We start from the raw sequence: 15585 nt of genomic DNA, 5'->3' as shown, positions 1-15585 counted from the left end.
TTATAAAATTTGGCAAAACTCTGACATTATCAGTTCTTTTATCTATACTTTTAAGGTTTTGGTATCGCTTATTATCTCGCTGCAGTCTCTCTCTCTCTCCTGCTCTCTATGTTGGGAAAAAGAAAGAAAGACATTTTTAATCTGCTCCGTCTGCAGCCTTTCATCCACTGCTGTTATGTCTCACACAAGCACAGCACGGCAGCTTGACTGTGCGGTGCTTTCAGACATTTCTTAATTTCAAAACAAAGCAGCTTGGGCTCTCACATCAAGCAAAGAGAAAGGCTTTACTGGTCAGCACGGTATAGTCAAAATTCAGACAGACTGGTGGCAGCGTTTAGGTTGGACCCTATAGTTTCTGTGATAATAATCACAGCTAGAATCATGGAATTGAGAATTTAAAAAAAAAAGTCATGACACATTTTATAGGTTCATTAAGTTGGCGATAAAAGCTGACTGGAGATTTGAAAGATTTGTTATGTTTTTCATACTTAAATTATTCAACACACATTTTAAAAACATCAACTATAGAAGAGTTTTATGAAGAATCTGACAATGTGCAGTCGTGGAAAGCTAAAACTGCCCCATGCTGAGGGGGGCAACTTAGGCCTGTTGGGTCACTTGGCTTGCAGTACACTAGGGGAAATACTGGGTGCACTTTCTCTAACATTTTTACTGTCTCCATGCATCTGTTTGAAACTTTGTATACCAACTCAAGTTTTGGAGTGAAACCATCCAGAATGGCTAAGATGGAAAACATCCACCCTTCCATTGCCCTCTGTTCCTAAATAGATTTTAGCTGCACCCCACAACAAGGTTCACTCCTGCATTTCACCTCATACAAAATACATCCACCTCCACTCTTTTCGCCGTGTGCCTGCACTTTACCGGAAGTTATTTCCTGCTGACATGGGGGTAAACCTCGTCAGTAATGGGGAAAAAGTGCATCCCTCTCTGGTGGCTACATTTTAAGAGCAACCCAGCTACTTCATGCCCTCATTTTCTTTGCTCTTTTTTTACTTGTCCTCTTGCTCAGTCTCACCCCCCCACCCCATCTTTCTTCAAGTCCCTTGGCTCCTTATGGTGCCACAGCATGCGTCACCACTCCTCTGGGGCCATTCTGTACCGCTGCATAGTAGTGTAACTGCCGTCTGTAGCACAAAGGATGTCACCATCTCCTGCTGTGTATTACAAGCAACAAGCAAGAAAGATACAAAGATCCAGGGAGCGGAGGGGGGGGGGAGATGGAGGCTGCTGCTTTTAGACTAAAAAGCCAGGGAACGTGCACCAGGATAAATCAGTGCCAGCGTGCAATCCTCAACACTAAGAGAGGCAGAGAGCAAAGGCATGAGGGATGGAGGGAGAGAGCGGATGCTGACGGCATTTAAAACTCCCATGGGAATCTTGTGCCACCGCATCCTATCTCCACTGCTATTGGCCTCCACTATCTCTCAGCATAGCGTGTGTGTCTGCCTGTCTCCAAGCCTCTCAGAGCGGATCAGTCACCCTTTGCTGCTTCAGCTCCTGGCTGCTTCTCTCCTCATTCCACCATCCGTGCCTTTTCTCGCTCGGTCTTTTTTATCCTACATTTCCTCTACCATTCTTCTTCCCACTTTCTCCTTTATTCCCCTCTTCTGCTTGTTTTTTTTTTCTTCTTCTTTCTGGTCTCTTCCAGTGTTGAACTTCCCACATTTTTCTTGTTCTTTCTTGTCATCGCCCTCCTCCATCTCATCTTGCTCTCTCGCGGCCCGACCACCTCCTCCCTCCTTCCCACTCCACTCTTACTCACTGGCAGAAGAAGAGGAGGAGGATAAGATGCGAGCTAAATTCGCCGGCAGTTAAGAGGTGACTGAGGCAACCGGCAAGTGTCAGAGCGAAGCAGGTTGGTAGAAGGCAGCGAGGTGGCGAGAAGTGTTCAGAAAAGAAAGATTGAGTCAGTATTGGTTGAAGTGAAATGAAAGAGTTGATGATGTTTGAAGCAGAGCGAGATAAAGATGTGGAATGACTCCAGATGGGGATGCGGAGCAGACCTGTGGAGGCTAATGTGAATGCGTGTAGACAAACAGGGCTAAGAGGGGCCGACAGGCGTGAAATGGCCAGCACCTGCTACATCGCAGGTCCCACCCCCCCACTGCTCTCAACCCCACAGCTGCATGACACAGACACACACACGAATCTGAACACGAGTGCAATTTTTTCCCCTAACAGGTTTGTGATGTAACAGATTACATTTAACAGGATTCTGTAATTAGGATACAAAAAGAATGCAACTTTTCAGTGTCCATTTCAGTTAAATTAAAAAAGTTGTAACCAGATTACAGACACATTCAGTAAAAAGACAAAAAAAGTACATTTTAGAACAAAGAATGATATATTGCTACGAGCAGTGCACACTGGGTAGAAATTTAAGATTATTACAGTGTAGAGTGACAGTTCTACCTTCAGCTGTGAAAATACTGTCTTCATCCAAAAACTCAACATGTAAATTAGATAAATATTTACAGGTCAGACCTGCAGCTAATGTTAGCCACACAGAAATTCAGTTATAATATCAATACTGCCAACACCACTACAACGGCTCCAGATTGAAATGAGGAAGGAGTAGCAGCACAAACAATTAATAAACACACAAACCTGCATACTGTATATATTTATGAAGAGGTACAATTGTTAGATTAGGATGTAATCTATGAAGTATTTTAGATTATGAAACTATAATATGTAAGGGATAATGTACAGTGAGAAAGTAATTATTGCAAGATAATCCCAGACAAGGTTTGTTTCACAATAATGACCCTCTCACTGTACATTATTCAGCTTATTACACAGCTACTTACGAATAATCGGACACAATATCAATTTTGAAAAGTTTCATCGATTAAAAAATTATTTTATTGCTCCTCCAGAGTCTATGATCAGAACTGTATCCATGCTAATGGTCTTTTATTCATAGCAATGCTCTGCTAAATAGAAATAATAGACCTTAGAATCCCATAACTGACCAATCAGAATTGAGTATTTGTGATAATGTAATAAGCCATGATAATTTAAATGAATGAAACTGAAAACTTTTCACAGACCCCCTGCCAGAGTGACACAGACCTCTTTTTGAGAGCACAAGTGTGTGTGTGTGTGTGTGTGTGAGTGTGCGCGCGTATGCGTGTGTGTGTGTGGGGGTGCCTGCCTGTGTCCTCTGCCCTCAGTCTTGTCCTGTGCTCCCGGAGGCAGTGAGAGAGGGATGGATGTCCTCTCTTCTCCTTGCCTCTCCTCCTCTCATCTTCGATCCTGCTGCTTAGTCACACACACATCCTACCCTGCTCTCCCCTCGTCTTTCTTTCGATTTATCTCCCCCTCGCTATCTCTTTCCGATGCGGTTTGCTCTTTTCATTGCATCTCTCATCCTTCTCGGTTAGCATATGCTCTCTACTCATCCTCCTTATCTCTCTCAGGTTGTCTTTCAGCCTCCGCAAGTCTGGCGCTGATCTCCCTGCTCAGAGTAGAGACTCCTGCCCCCAGCATTCTTTCTCCCTCTCTCCAGCTCAGGCCTTTGCTATCTCCCTCTCCCTCAAAAGCTTAACTCTTAAATACCAGTAGCCCTTCTTTAATCACAGCTTAGTAGTCTCCATCCCTCCATCCCTCCATCCATCCATCCCTCTATCCATTCCAGGCTTCCTCTCTCGGGGGTTCTTGTGTGGCTAACCCAGATTCCCTCCATCTTCTGTCTCGTTTTTTCTCCCCCCCCCGTTGTTCCTTACAGGGGTGGCTCAGCTGAACCTCAAAAAGTTAAATGTCCCCGGATGAATCCCCCCTACATTGTCCAAGGGGCTCTTCAGTTCAGTTCCTCTCAATTCGGTGCATTCTTTCCCATTTTCAGACTCATCTAAGGAGACAGTTCAAGGGCAAGAGCCTTGGCCATTTTCCTCCATTGGGTTCGGGTGTGTGCGCGTCTGCCTGTATCTGTCTGTGTCTGTCAGTGTGTGTCTCCGGCCATGCGAAAACAGCCAGAGAACAGGTCTGATGGAGCCAAGTCTCCCTCCAGCCTGCAACTGGCCCCCTGCCCACCCCTCATTACCACACACACACACACACGCACGCACACACACACACACGCACAGCTCTGTTCAATAAGTTAACATGCTGACAGAGAATACTATGAAGCAACGCTCTAGGTGCAGCCCAGCCCAGCGTCAGACCACTGATGACCATGGCGTGTGTGTGTGACTGTGTGTATGTGACCATGCATGTTTTTGGGGAGGCTGCAGCAGACGTTACTTCCGCTCCATCTCCCCCATTACTTGCGGTCACTTGGAGCTTACGGTCGTGCTGGACATGACTTCATAAGAAGCTGTTTTTTGGCTTGCACAGCATGCTGTGTGTGTGTGTGTGTGTGTGTGTGTTTTGAGGAGGGGAGAGGGGTGTGTGGGGTGCAGTTACTGTAGTTCTGCATGTTTGATTTTCTTTTTTTCCCCCCCTCTCTTGTTATCCACACAGCATGCATATTGCAGTTTTTCTGCTGGCTCATCCAACAGCATGTGTTTATATGATGTCCTCTCCTCACCCACTTTAAATAGATTCCAGTGGTGCTTTGTTAGGATGTGTCTGGGTCTGTAGTGGGCCTGTACTGGGAGCCTGGGGTGGCTCCTTTACATCTTTCTCTTGAATCTTTCAAGTGTTTTCTCCAGATGGGCAGAATAAAACATGACTTATCACCCACAAAAGGATTCACCAGCGTAGACTTTGACTGAAGACGAAACACTTGTGAAACTGACTTGAGCGACGCATTAAAAATAATTGGATGAGTGGAATTTAGGGAGACTTTGCATTTTAAATTCCTTAGCCTAATTCCCTTTGATGTGACGGCAACGTGTGGCAGCCCCCCCCCACACAGTTTGCACAGAGATTGTTGCCCCGGTTGCATGTGCCGGAGCTCCACGGAGCCCGAGGTGATAATGCATTTCTTGTGTTCCTGTTACAAGTGGACACTGAGGGCTGCCTCTCACTCTCATGTGTGTGAACAGGAATGTTTAGCACTGCTCGGGGGAGACTAGGAGACTGTGTTCTCGGGGAGGATGGTGGGAAAAATTGAAAGAAAGGAAAAGAAGATATACCCAGAAGAAATTATGATTTTTTTTCCCTAGGCATGTGTTGAAAATGAAGTACTGAGAAGGAGAAAAGTAAGATATGACAGAAATACAAAGGTAAATTGGAGAGATGGCAGGGAAAATGGATTTAGAGGGGACGGAAATGAGTGCACGCAGGAGACAGCTGGTGAAGTGGTGACAGAGATGGAGAAAAGAGTTGTAGAGGAGAGGAGAGGAGAGGAGAGGCAGAAATAAAGAGGACGAGAAGAGTGGAAGCATAGGTGTAGACAGCAGTAGACTACCATTTTCTCTCTTGACAAGAATCAGTGTTACAAGAGTAATTCTGTCAGCTCTCTGTACACTTAACAAGAGGGGTTGGCTCCTGTTGGCTTTCAAACGGGAATGACAATAAGAATCAGGCTGATTCGCCACTTTCAAATTTAGGCAGGGATTTCAACAGCAGCGTCTACTGGTTAATCCTCCGCAGCGGCTGGTGAAAGTGCAAAGAGTGGAAACGAAAGCAGAAAGGATGTTCAGCTTAGCTAAGGATTCTTGATCACTTTCAACCAGGGACTAAAATTAAAAATTCATTTGCTCACCACTGCTTGTTTGGTTTTATTGTGTAGTGCTCAAACTTGAAGGAAGCAGCACTTTAGAAAGATGGATAATAAACAAACTGTGCTCTTTTTGCAATTCTTTATTCAAAGGACAGTTAAGAACATTTCACCAACCACAGAAATATCCTTGTAGTTACAGAGAGCATTACAAGTGTGAACCTTTACCTCTTGTTATCCTTGTTTTTAAGCACTATGCATCTTAGAAGATTTTCAGTTTTTATTTTACACTCTGAAAGAGGAGTGTCAAGAGGGGCTAGTAACAAAGATGTGCATAAACATGTAAGTTTTATAACTAAAAATTGGTTTGGAGGCCATGCAGTCTTTTTCTGATTGATTTGTTAACTCCTTAAATTCACCATAACTTTATAAATCTATTCATTTGTAGGCGAAGTGAAAAACTATTTTACATTATATGTATGTCATTATTGATATCTGTCCATTCTTCTTCTGTGGGGGAGTCAGGAAGCATCCAGTGCCAAGTAGTAGTTTTCTTAACAGCAGATATAACAACACCAAATAAGTATTTGTTGAAGTGCCCTTTGCGAAGGTCAACTTTCCCTAAAAATAAAAGTTTTAAGCTGGTAAAGTGTTCTCGTATTGAACGTGCCCTCCAATATTTTGTGCATCCCTGACCAGAAAACAGACTTCATTCTGTAAGATAATGTTTGTGCCTCCTTCAGGGATTGTAAGAGTAACACGGATGCATTTTGTTTATTGCTTCTGGGGCTTCAGAATTATCCAAACAGAATAAACAGCTACAGTAAATGAGAATAAGAAAAAAATAAATGTATTCATACAAAATACATCATAAGCACCAATCTTGACTGCTTTGAGGGTAAGGAAAAGTTAGAATAATATACATCCTGACAGGCTTACTCTTTTAAGCTCTGAAGAAAACAGCTTGTGGAATAAAGTATATATCCATCGTAGCAAAGTGTGTCTCCTCCCTCCTATAGAAGCTATTATACTTGTTGTGTTTTACATATTTTCTTTTGTCATTTTGTAGTCAAAGTGCTTCACAGCACAGTGAATACAAACAGCGTGGGTGGAGCTGACCCTTAACTCAGGGCAGTGTTAGTGCCACACTCCCTGCCCACTGAGCTCTAGATGATGACCACATGGGGAAAACAGTCACAGAGACTGTGGGGAGTTGTCATCCTCCCAGAAAGCACTTAGAGCCCTGAACTCATGGCCCCGACAAGCCAAGCCTATGCAAAGCAGTAAAACTGTCATAGTTCTCCTACAGGCTTTGCTCGCCTGGAGTGTCTTAACTTAGGCCTGGTTTCAAACCTCCATGAACGGACTGAAATGTGTCCATGGCGCCAATTACTGAAAGCTGGCGTGGAATGTTTGATCAGAATCTTGGTGTGGTTTTCTATATTTAATCAGATATTTCCTGATCTGAATCATAATTTTGCTGATTTTGGACTGTTTTTTATTCAGTTTAGTCAGTGTATTACACGCTCTAGACGCTGGTCGGCACACCCACAGTCAGGAGAAGCAGCACAGCGATGTACTGCTGTGGACAATGTCAGCGACGAAAAGTATTTTAGCCACTTAAAAACGTTCCACCTAAAAGGAAACTCAATATCAGTTTAAGTGTGCATTATATTTAGGATATTTTCACAGCTTTACTTTACTCTACAGCTTAATTCAGACAACCTTTTCTGACAGGAAACCGCTGCCTCCAAACCAACCAGGCGAAATTAGTCATTTTACTTCCCAGAACACAGGAGTTGCTGGTCTACCGACTCCCTGATCGATTAGTTTGTTTGATTGAGCACAATCAATCTAACAAATTTAGACAGTGGTAGTTTAGGAACCCGGTGTTCTGTGAGGTAAAATCACTGATTTCATCTATGGAGTTTGGTTGGCTTGTAGAGAGTGATATTTGGCAATTTTCCATCAGAGTTAAGAAATGCATTGTACATTTTAAATATAGCACACACCTAAATTGCTTTTTTTTTTTTTTTTTTAAATGTTGCTTAGCTCCTGTGCTGGTCCTCCTCTCTGCTTCTCTAAGCTGTAATACTATTGATAAGTACGTCACACATCCCCTTGTCAAATAATCCAAACTATACCTTTAAATTGTCTAATTTTGAGTAATAGAAGAAAAGGTTCATCTAGAAAGAAATATATTCCTCAAAGTAAGGAATAAAGAAGCTTTGGTATTGATGGTATGGGTACTGAAACTTAGGTTTGTTATTGCCACCGTAAATCTAAACGAATTCAAACAGAACCCCACCTTTATCTTAGCTCCTTCTCTGCAAAAGCAGTTGCATCTGTTGCTGCTCAAACACCTGCCTTAAAATATTGTACTAATCTCACTGCAGAGGGATGTCGAGGGAGTGAGAAGTGCGAGTTCAGAGAACGAGCACTATGTGGCTGACAAATCATATGGGACGTCTTCACAGCCCTGATTTAGACACCACTACGTCTCTCTGGAGTTTTGGTACACAAACAAGAAATACTGTGTTTTGGATGGTGGAGCCCTACTTTTAATTTATATCCACCTTAGCTGGGCTGAACTCTACGAATGTCTTTGTTTAATTTCAAAAAAAGTTAAAATGGCTGGGCAGTTATTCAAAAAATATTATCAAAACTGCAAAGAAGCCAAAGCAATATTCAAATACAAAGAGCTGCAAGTTTTTGATAAATGTATAATGTGTCACAAGATAAAGATGAAGCATTGCAGCGCTGCAGGGATGCCCGGGCCTATTTCTAATCATATTCTGGTGAGGGGGCATTCTTGTTTGATACGGATCCTAGCAAAAATCACATCACTATTTTTATACTTTTTATTCCTTGGTGCCAGCGACTGATGTGACCGGGGTTATGATGTTTTCATGTTGTCTGTGCTGCATGTCCCGTTCTCCTGAATGCGATATTTGTTGAAGGCCTTGAGGGAATTTCTTTGTACTTGGCACAAATGTCCACTTGGACTCAAAGATGTACTGATTAGATCTCTGTGGTCATTGCGACCTCACATCCTTCCCACTCTCGTGACCATGATGTCTCAGGAACACCTTGGCGGCGGTTTCTTAAAATTTGCTACAGACATCCACTTGGACACAAGGATAAACTGGTGGTCAAAGTACGAGGTCACTGTGACCTCAAGCCTGTCCCGTTCTTGTGAACGCAGTTTCTCAGGAAGATTTGAAAGGAATTTCATTGCATCTGGCACAAACGTCTACTTGGATTAACCGATTAGATTTTGATTGACCTTTTATTACATTTCTTCAAAGTCTTCACTACATACAGTATATTATATGAGAGTGTACAGACATGGATGTAAACTGCAGTTTGACTGGTTAGCAGAGACGTACAACTGCGAGGTGGTGATTGTAGTATTACTGAAAATCAAATGCAAAATGACCTCTAGAATTGTGACTCATATCACAATTGCGATATCTGTCAGCCCTGGCTACTTGTGTATGTGTGTGTGTGTGTGTGTGTGTGTGTGTGTGTGTGTGTGTGTGTGTGTGTGTGTGTGTGCATGGCAGATGTGACTAAACCAGTAGTGTTGGAGTAAAAATGGACACTCACTCGAGCAGTGCCTGTGGTTTACAGAGGCAGAGAGGGGTGCCAATCTGTCCCCCTGCTCCACGTTCATGGCTTCCAGGAAGAGTTGTCATTCCGCTGTGTCACTTTGTCACTCACTCACGCCGCCACCCCTTCCTCCACCTCCTCCTCCTCCTCCTTCTCCTCCTCTTCATCTAATTTCCACCCTCCACTCCTCCATCCATCATTACCTCCTCCTCTGCATGGCCTCCACCTGCTCTGCCCTGCACACGCCGTTCCCCTCTGTTCCTCCAGAAAGTGTGTGTATGTGGCTTGCGTTTTTTCTTTCCCCCCCCCGGACGCCTCGCCTTGTGATTTGTGGTGGGCCTTGGATGGACCCTCGCCGTTGAAGGGCGACACGGGGGGAAACATTGCTGTGGCGTTGTTGTGACGTGGCTGTGGGAATGGGGACAAGAGCAGCTCTGAGGGAGAGGAGGAAATGTCAGCGTAGAAAAGAGGCTCAGCACACACACACACACACACACACTTGACTGTACTGACACCTCAGCACTCTTACACACTTCACTGGATACAGTTCAGACCACTGACATCATCCAACTCCTACCTTTCTGTGTTCCTCTCTTTTTTTCCTGCTCTTACCCTCCTTTTTATGCTGTCCCTATTTCCCCTTCATGTTTCACACTGCTCTCTTTTTTTCCCCTTTTCTTCCTTTTTCTCCCTCCCTGCCTCTCCTCCCTCCTGCAGAGCCCTCAGTGAACCCATCCAATGCTGGCGTGGTGGCAGGAGCTGTGATTGGCTCCCTGCTGGCCCTCCTTTTGGTTGCCGCTCTCATCGCTGTGCTCGTCACCCGTAGCCGCAGGCAGCAGCAGGGTTACCGCGCCAATGGCGGCAGCGACATGAAGACACGCATATTCGGCGGCGGCAAGAAGGCCAGCAAGAATGGCACAGGTGGGGGCGCGGGCAGCGGTGGCGTCGGGGGCGGCAACAACAACGGCCCCATCTACGTTTACAACGAGAGCTCATCCCACCAGGGCCTCGGAGAGAAGAACAACCACCACCAGCCGCTCACCATTGGGGGTCGGCCTGAAGTCGTCGCCACTACGCCCACCGCCCAAGACATCCTGCTGAGCAACGAGTTAGACGACGCGGAGAGGAGGAAGTTTGATGAGCTGGAGGAGGAGGAGAGGTATGACCACTTCTCCGGAGGGGCGCCCATCCTTCAGCTCCGTCCATCGCACGACCAGGACGATATTATTGGAGATTACCTGGATGATGACATGGAGTCCCAGCGGGATGGCTCCGTCATTTCACGGACTGCTGTCTACGTATAGAGGAGGATGGAGAGGAGAGGAGGAGGAGAAAAAAAAAAAGGAAGGGGTGGAGGATTCCTCCCAAGGATTTTGTGGTTCCAGGGGTCTTGTCCCTGTCTGATAGAGAAGAGAAAATAATACCACTTTTATTTTTGAAAATTGATTTTAAATATAGCCTATTATTAATCACAGTGCAGCCCCAGAACGGACTGAAGGAGCAGGAGGGTGTGGTGGGATATTCTGAGAGGAGCATCGCCACTGTTATCTGGTCCCTGAGAACTGAAAAATCAAACAACCTGTCTCCCACCGCTTCTGCTCATGCTATCGTTATCACTGGGACCTTGACAAGGACTCTTGACAGACAGACTAAAAGAGAGAAACTATGTAGTGTGGGAGTTGGATAATGGAATCATGATACAAGCTCGGCTTATAGAGGCAACTCTCACTCGCATATTCACTCTTATCTTCACCAAAACAGCAGAAGTGGAAAGGGGTTGTCAAGCAGTTACGTGTTGCTTGCTCTTCTCAGTCATCCTGTGGGGAAACCTTTTGTTTTGGTAACGCGTTGTGCTGTGACAGCTGGTGGGTAGTTAGTAGCTGGTGGATGAAAACGTTTGAAGGTGCAGACAGTAACCATCAGGTGATTTAGAGACGAAAACTATTTGCTCATGTCTGCTGTTTTTTTTTATTTCTGCTCTCTCTGCCTTCCTCAAACTTAAAACAAAAAACATCACTCTGAAACTCACAAACACTCTTAAATTTAAAAAATGTACAAAAGAACATTAGGTCCTTATATACTGCACAAATACAGCAGCAGAATTGAACAAAGTAAGTTTGTGGAGAGTTTGAATTTAACTTCTTAACAAAGTACTCACATGCAAACTTTCGTACTGTGCCTGGAGGTAAGAGACGGTAAACAAGAGATGAGGGAATGAGGTGTAGCTGATCTGACAGGGTCAAGGGATGAGGAGAAGGAGGGATGCAGGAGGCGGGGGGGGGGGGGGGGGGGGGACTGAAGAGGAGCACGTCTCTTCTTTTCTCTTCCCTCCTCGTCCCCCGTCTCTTCAGAGCGCTCCTGACAGGAGGAGCTTGATTGGTAATGAGCCGTGAAGTCGCTCGCTTAGCCGGGACCAACAGATTGCCACCACTTATCGCTTATGACGTGGCGAATCCCTCCCTTCCCCCTCCCCCTCCCCTCGCCACCTCTGCCTCTCCATCACCCCCTCTCCGTCTCTTCATCCCTCACTCCCAGTGTTTATGGGGAGTTTATGATTTATCCAGGTCGGTGTCGAGGTCAGGGCCACAGAGAGCAGGAGAGTATTTTACTGCTCCCGGTGTGTCAAACGCCCCACTTACTCTATTCCTGCCCTGACATGCCAGAACCTACTAATCCACCTGGAGTGGCCATGTTCACCCCACCGCATGCGCGCACCCATACTTTAGTAAATGGCCAGATGTAACAGAACCCCACCTCTAAAGTATACCGCGTTAGTTTAGATAGATTTTCAATAATTTCATCTAATATTTCTTTCCATTAGCGGATGTTGTTAAATGTAGTGAAATTGATCGGGAGACATAAAAGGTCCGCGGCAAAGCTATGGGAGTCATATTGACTAACAGGCAACAAGCGGCGAAATGGCCCTTTATGATGCAGCTTCAGGGCTGATTGTCTCCTGACTGTTAATTTATCCTTCTAACGAGCCACCGGAGGCCTGCTCAGGCAAATATCACTCGTGGCTACTGTACGCGGCTGTCTGTGAGGCTCAGCGTGTGTGTGTGTGTATTTTAATGCATCGCTGTATCTGCGTAGCCACTGGATGACTGTGATGGACAATCTTGGAAAGAGCTGCATTTCCTCTAATCATGCTTTTCCTGGCCTTCTAATGAACTCCCCTTTGACCCCACTGGGGAGTCTGGCGAGTGTGGCTCTCGATGACTGTACTGACCTCCTGTAAGGTCCAGCCAAGATCTTGGGCTGCAGTTCGCTGCAGGTCATGAGGGCAAATGCAGGGTGACCCATCGCCAAGGGCGAGGGTGACTGCGCACGCCTGTGTTTTCTTATCATAGCGGCTTTTAACCTTGAACTTAAAGATGTGAGAAACACGTACAATACAAGTATGTGTATAGGTTGCGACAGACCTTGTTCGCCACACAGCAGCGACGGCTGTTAACCTTCAGAGAGGCGGAGAGAGCACAGCAGAGAGACGCAGGAGACAGCTTTCAGTGTTTGAGCACCGTCTAGCATATTGTAAGCCAGTGTGTTCAATAGGATTATCGTCTAATGGCCTTAGCTTCCTCTACATAAATGCAACTCCTGTCAACCTGGGGTACAGTAAATTTACTGAACACAGCTGATTTGTCACAACCACTCAAGATAAAAATGTATTACTTATTTTTGCACTTGTGTGTGTCACCGCTACAAAGAGAAATATGAGTGTAATACTTGGTCTTTGGGGTAAAAAATAATAGCGATAAGGGACAAAAACTGTTGTATGTACATTTTGGTGTGAGGTATCTGTGTACTATATATGTAAGCATCTTTATTTTTCTTGTGAAAATGTGGATATTTATGAAAATGTAAATATCAGATCGATGGAGCCAGTGTTGCCAGTGTTGTGGAAGTAAAAGAGGAAGGCGTTCTGGGTTGGCAAAGCCGGAAATTCAAATATCTCAGAGGGCATTCAGAATGTAATTTTTAATGTCATGAATACCTCGGTGGTTCTGGTGTTATGACACACTGAACTGACCGAGCTGAGTTTACCTAAAACCTAAGAATAGATTTATATTTGGGGGGGGGGGGATTAAACTACCCTAATTCCAAAAAAAAAAAAAAAAGAAATTCTGTTTAAAATGTGAATAACATAATGCAGATATTTTAAAAACCTTTAGACCTGTAGTGTATATTTTGTAAATACATCATTCTGAGTCTGATGCCTGCAACACGTTCAAAAAAAAAAGGTGAGACATGAGCATGTTTGCCACTGTGACACATCATCTGTTCTTTGAACAACACTGAGTAAGTGTTTGAGAACCGAGAACGCTAATGGTTGAAGTTTTGAAAGTGAAATTCTTTCCCATTCCCACACCAGACAGATCTGGACTGCAGGTATGTCAGTCTAGTACTAAACTTTTTTTAGTACGAAGCCCCGCCGTTGTGGCACGTGTAGAATGTGTCTTGCCGTTGTCTGGATGGCAGCATATGTTGCTCCAAAACCTGTATGTACCTCTCAGCATTAATGGGACCTTCACAGATGTGACAGATGTGACAGTTACCCATGATGCCATTGGCACTAACACACCTTCATGCCATCACAGCACTGATAACAATCTTGAAGGTCCTTTTACATTTTAGCCCAGCAGTCATGACCTTGATGATTTCTGATAATCTGAAAATTGAACTCCTCAGGCCACAGCACACTTTTCCATTTTGCATCAGTCCATCTCAGATGAGCTCGGGCCCCAGAGAAGAATGGTTGAGTCTTAACTTGCATTCATAAATGCAGCGACGAACTGTGTTTACAGACGGCTGTTTTCAGTAATCAACAACAAATGTTTCTGAGCCAATTTAGTATCCTTTATACAATTATGTGGGTTTTTAATGCAGTTTTTAATGTGGCGCTGCCTGAGAGGTCAAAGGTCACAGGCCTTCAGAGTTGGTTTTCAGTCTTGCCCCTTACTTACAGAGATTTCTCGGATTCTCTGAATCTTTTAATGATATTATAGATTAGAGATGGTGAAATCCCTAAATTCCTTGCAGTTTTGCACTGAGAAACGTCCTTAAACGCATCATTCCATGACTTTCACAGTCTCTTGTTGCCCCTGTCCCAACTTTTTTGAAACTGAGGCATCAAATTCAGAATGAATGCATATTTACAAAAAAACTGTTTGAACATTAAAAATCTAAATCCTTATGCAAAAATGATTTGCATAACACTGCATTATGTTTTTATTTACATTTTACACAAAGTCCCAACATTTTTTGGAATTGAGGCCGTATATGCTTATATAATTTTTCTTTTGTTGAAGTTAGCATTGCCTGCATTTCCACATAATAAGCACACAACATTTTTTGCACAATTGGCTTCTCCTCCTCCTTGACAGACACCCTGCACAATGCAAAAAATACCCACAATTCTCATAATTTATCAGGTAGAGCGTATTCACACAAGCGATGGTCTGTGTAGTGTCTGACTCAGCTCCGCGCGCGCGTATGTGTGTGTGTGTCTGTGTGTATTGTCGAGTGTCGGTGTGTACTTTCGTGATGCTCTGGGGGCTTTGGCACATCTCTCACTGCCATTGGGGTTGTAACCTGAGTAGCCACCCTTTGTCACCATGGAAAACTCGCAAACTAAAGATATTATTGTGCTTTTCGAAGACACACAGACACACACACACACACATACTGTACATATATACGCAGAATGCAGAGAAACATTCGCCCACACACAAACACCCCTCAGTCACTCTCATTATGCTCACTCCCACAGCCAAACTGTGCAGAAGACACCTCATACCTGACAACTCTGCCATCGCCTGACATGAGCCCACACAAACGCAGCACACAAACACACACACACACACACTCTCTCACACATGAAAACACTTCTTCTTCTTTCTCCTCTTCTTGCTCAGTGGCTCTGTCAGGACATATACCGTGTCCTGTTACTGTGGAAGGAGCCGCAGCGTGATGTGTCCCCTGCTCCACTGCTTTCTATTCCCCGAACAGTCCAACCCGTTCCCGAATCAATGACCATGTAGAGCAGAGACAACTACACACACCTTTTCACCCACAGTGTCAGAGAAACCGGGCTTTTTAGGAAACTGTTTGTCTGTTCTGCTTTTGTTTCTGAGCGGGGGAAATCTAGCCTTCATAAAAATGCCACCGCGCTGACCTCCTCCCCCTCCTCGGGTTCCTGTTGAATGCTTTTAGAGAGTCGCAACTTCCTACTCATCTCCAAAATGTTTTTTTTTTTTTTTTTTTCGACTTCTCTCACACTTCAGCCACCACCATGACCGCCTCCACAGACACACACACACACCGTTTCCACCCACCTCAGC

The 15585-nt window shown here is 44.6% G+C and overlaps 1 protein-coding gene across 1 annotated transcript in view; it reads left to right on the top strand.

Annotated features, from left to right (window-relative positions):
* The window catches only part of LOC146321896 (poliovirus receptor homolog), a 73019-nt gene extending 59790 nt beyond the window's left edge, over positions 1-13229 (top strand). The window contains exon 7 of the mRNA XM_084727199.1: positions 9962-13229. Within this exon, the coding sequence (XP_084583325.1) occupies positions 9962-10548 (587 nt within the window). The 3' untranslated portion in view covers positions 10549-13229. The remainder of the gene's footprint in view (positions 1-9961) is intronic.
* Positions 13230-15585: the final 2356 nt, after the last annotated feature.

The sequence above is a fragment of the Lutjanus erythropterus genome, chromosome 9, assembly GCF_056507025.1.
Source record: "Lutjanus erythropterus isolate fLutEry1 chromosome 9, fLutEry1.hap2, whole genome shotgun sequence".
Classification (NCBI taxonomy): Eukaryota; Metazoa; Chordata; class Actinopteri; order Lutjaniformes; family Lutjanidae; genus Lutjanus; species Lutjanus erythropterus.
The sequence above is the reverse complement of the archived record's forward strand: the minus strand, read 5'-3'. Positions and strand labels throughout refer to the sequence as shown.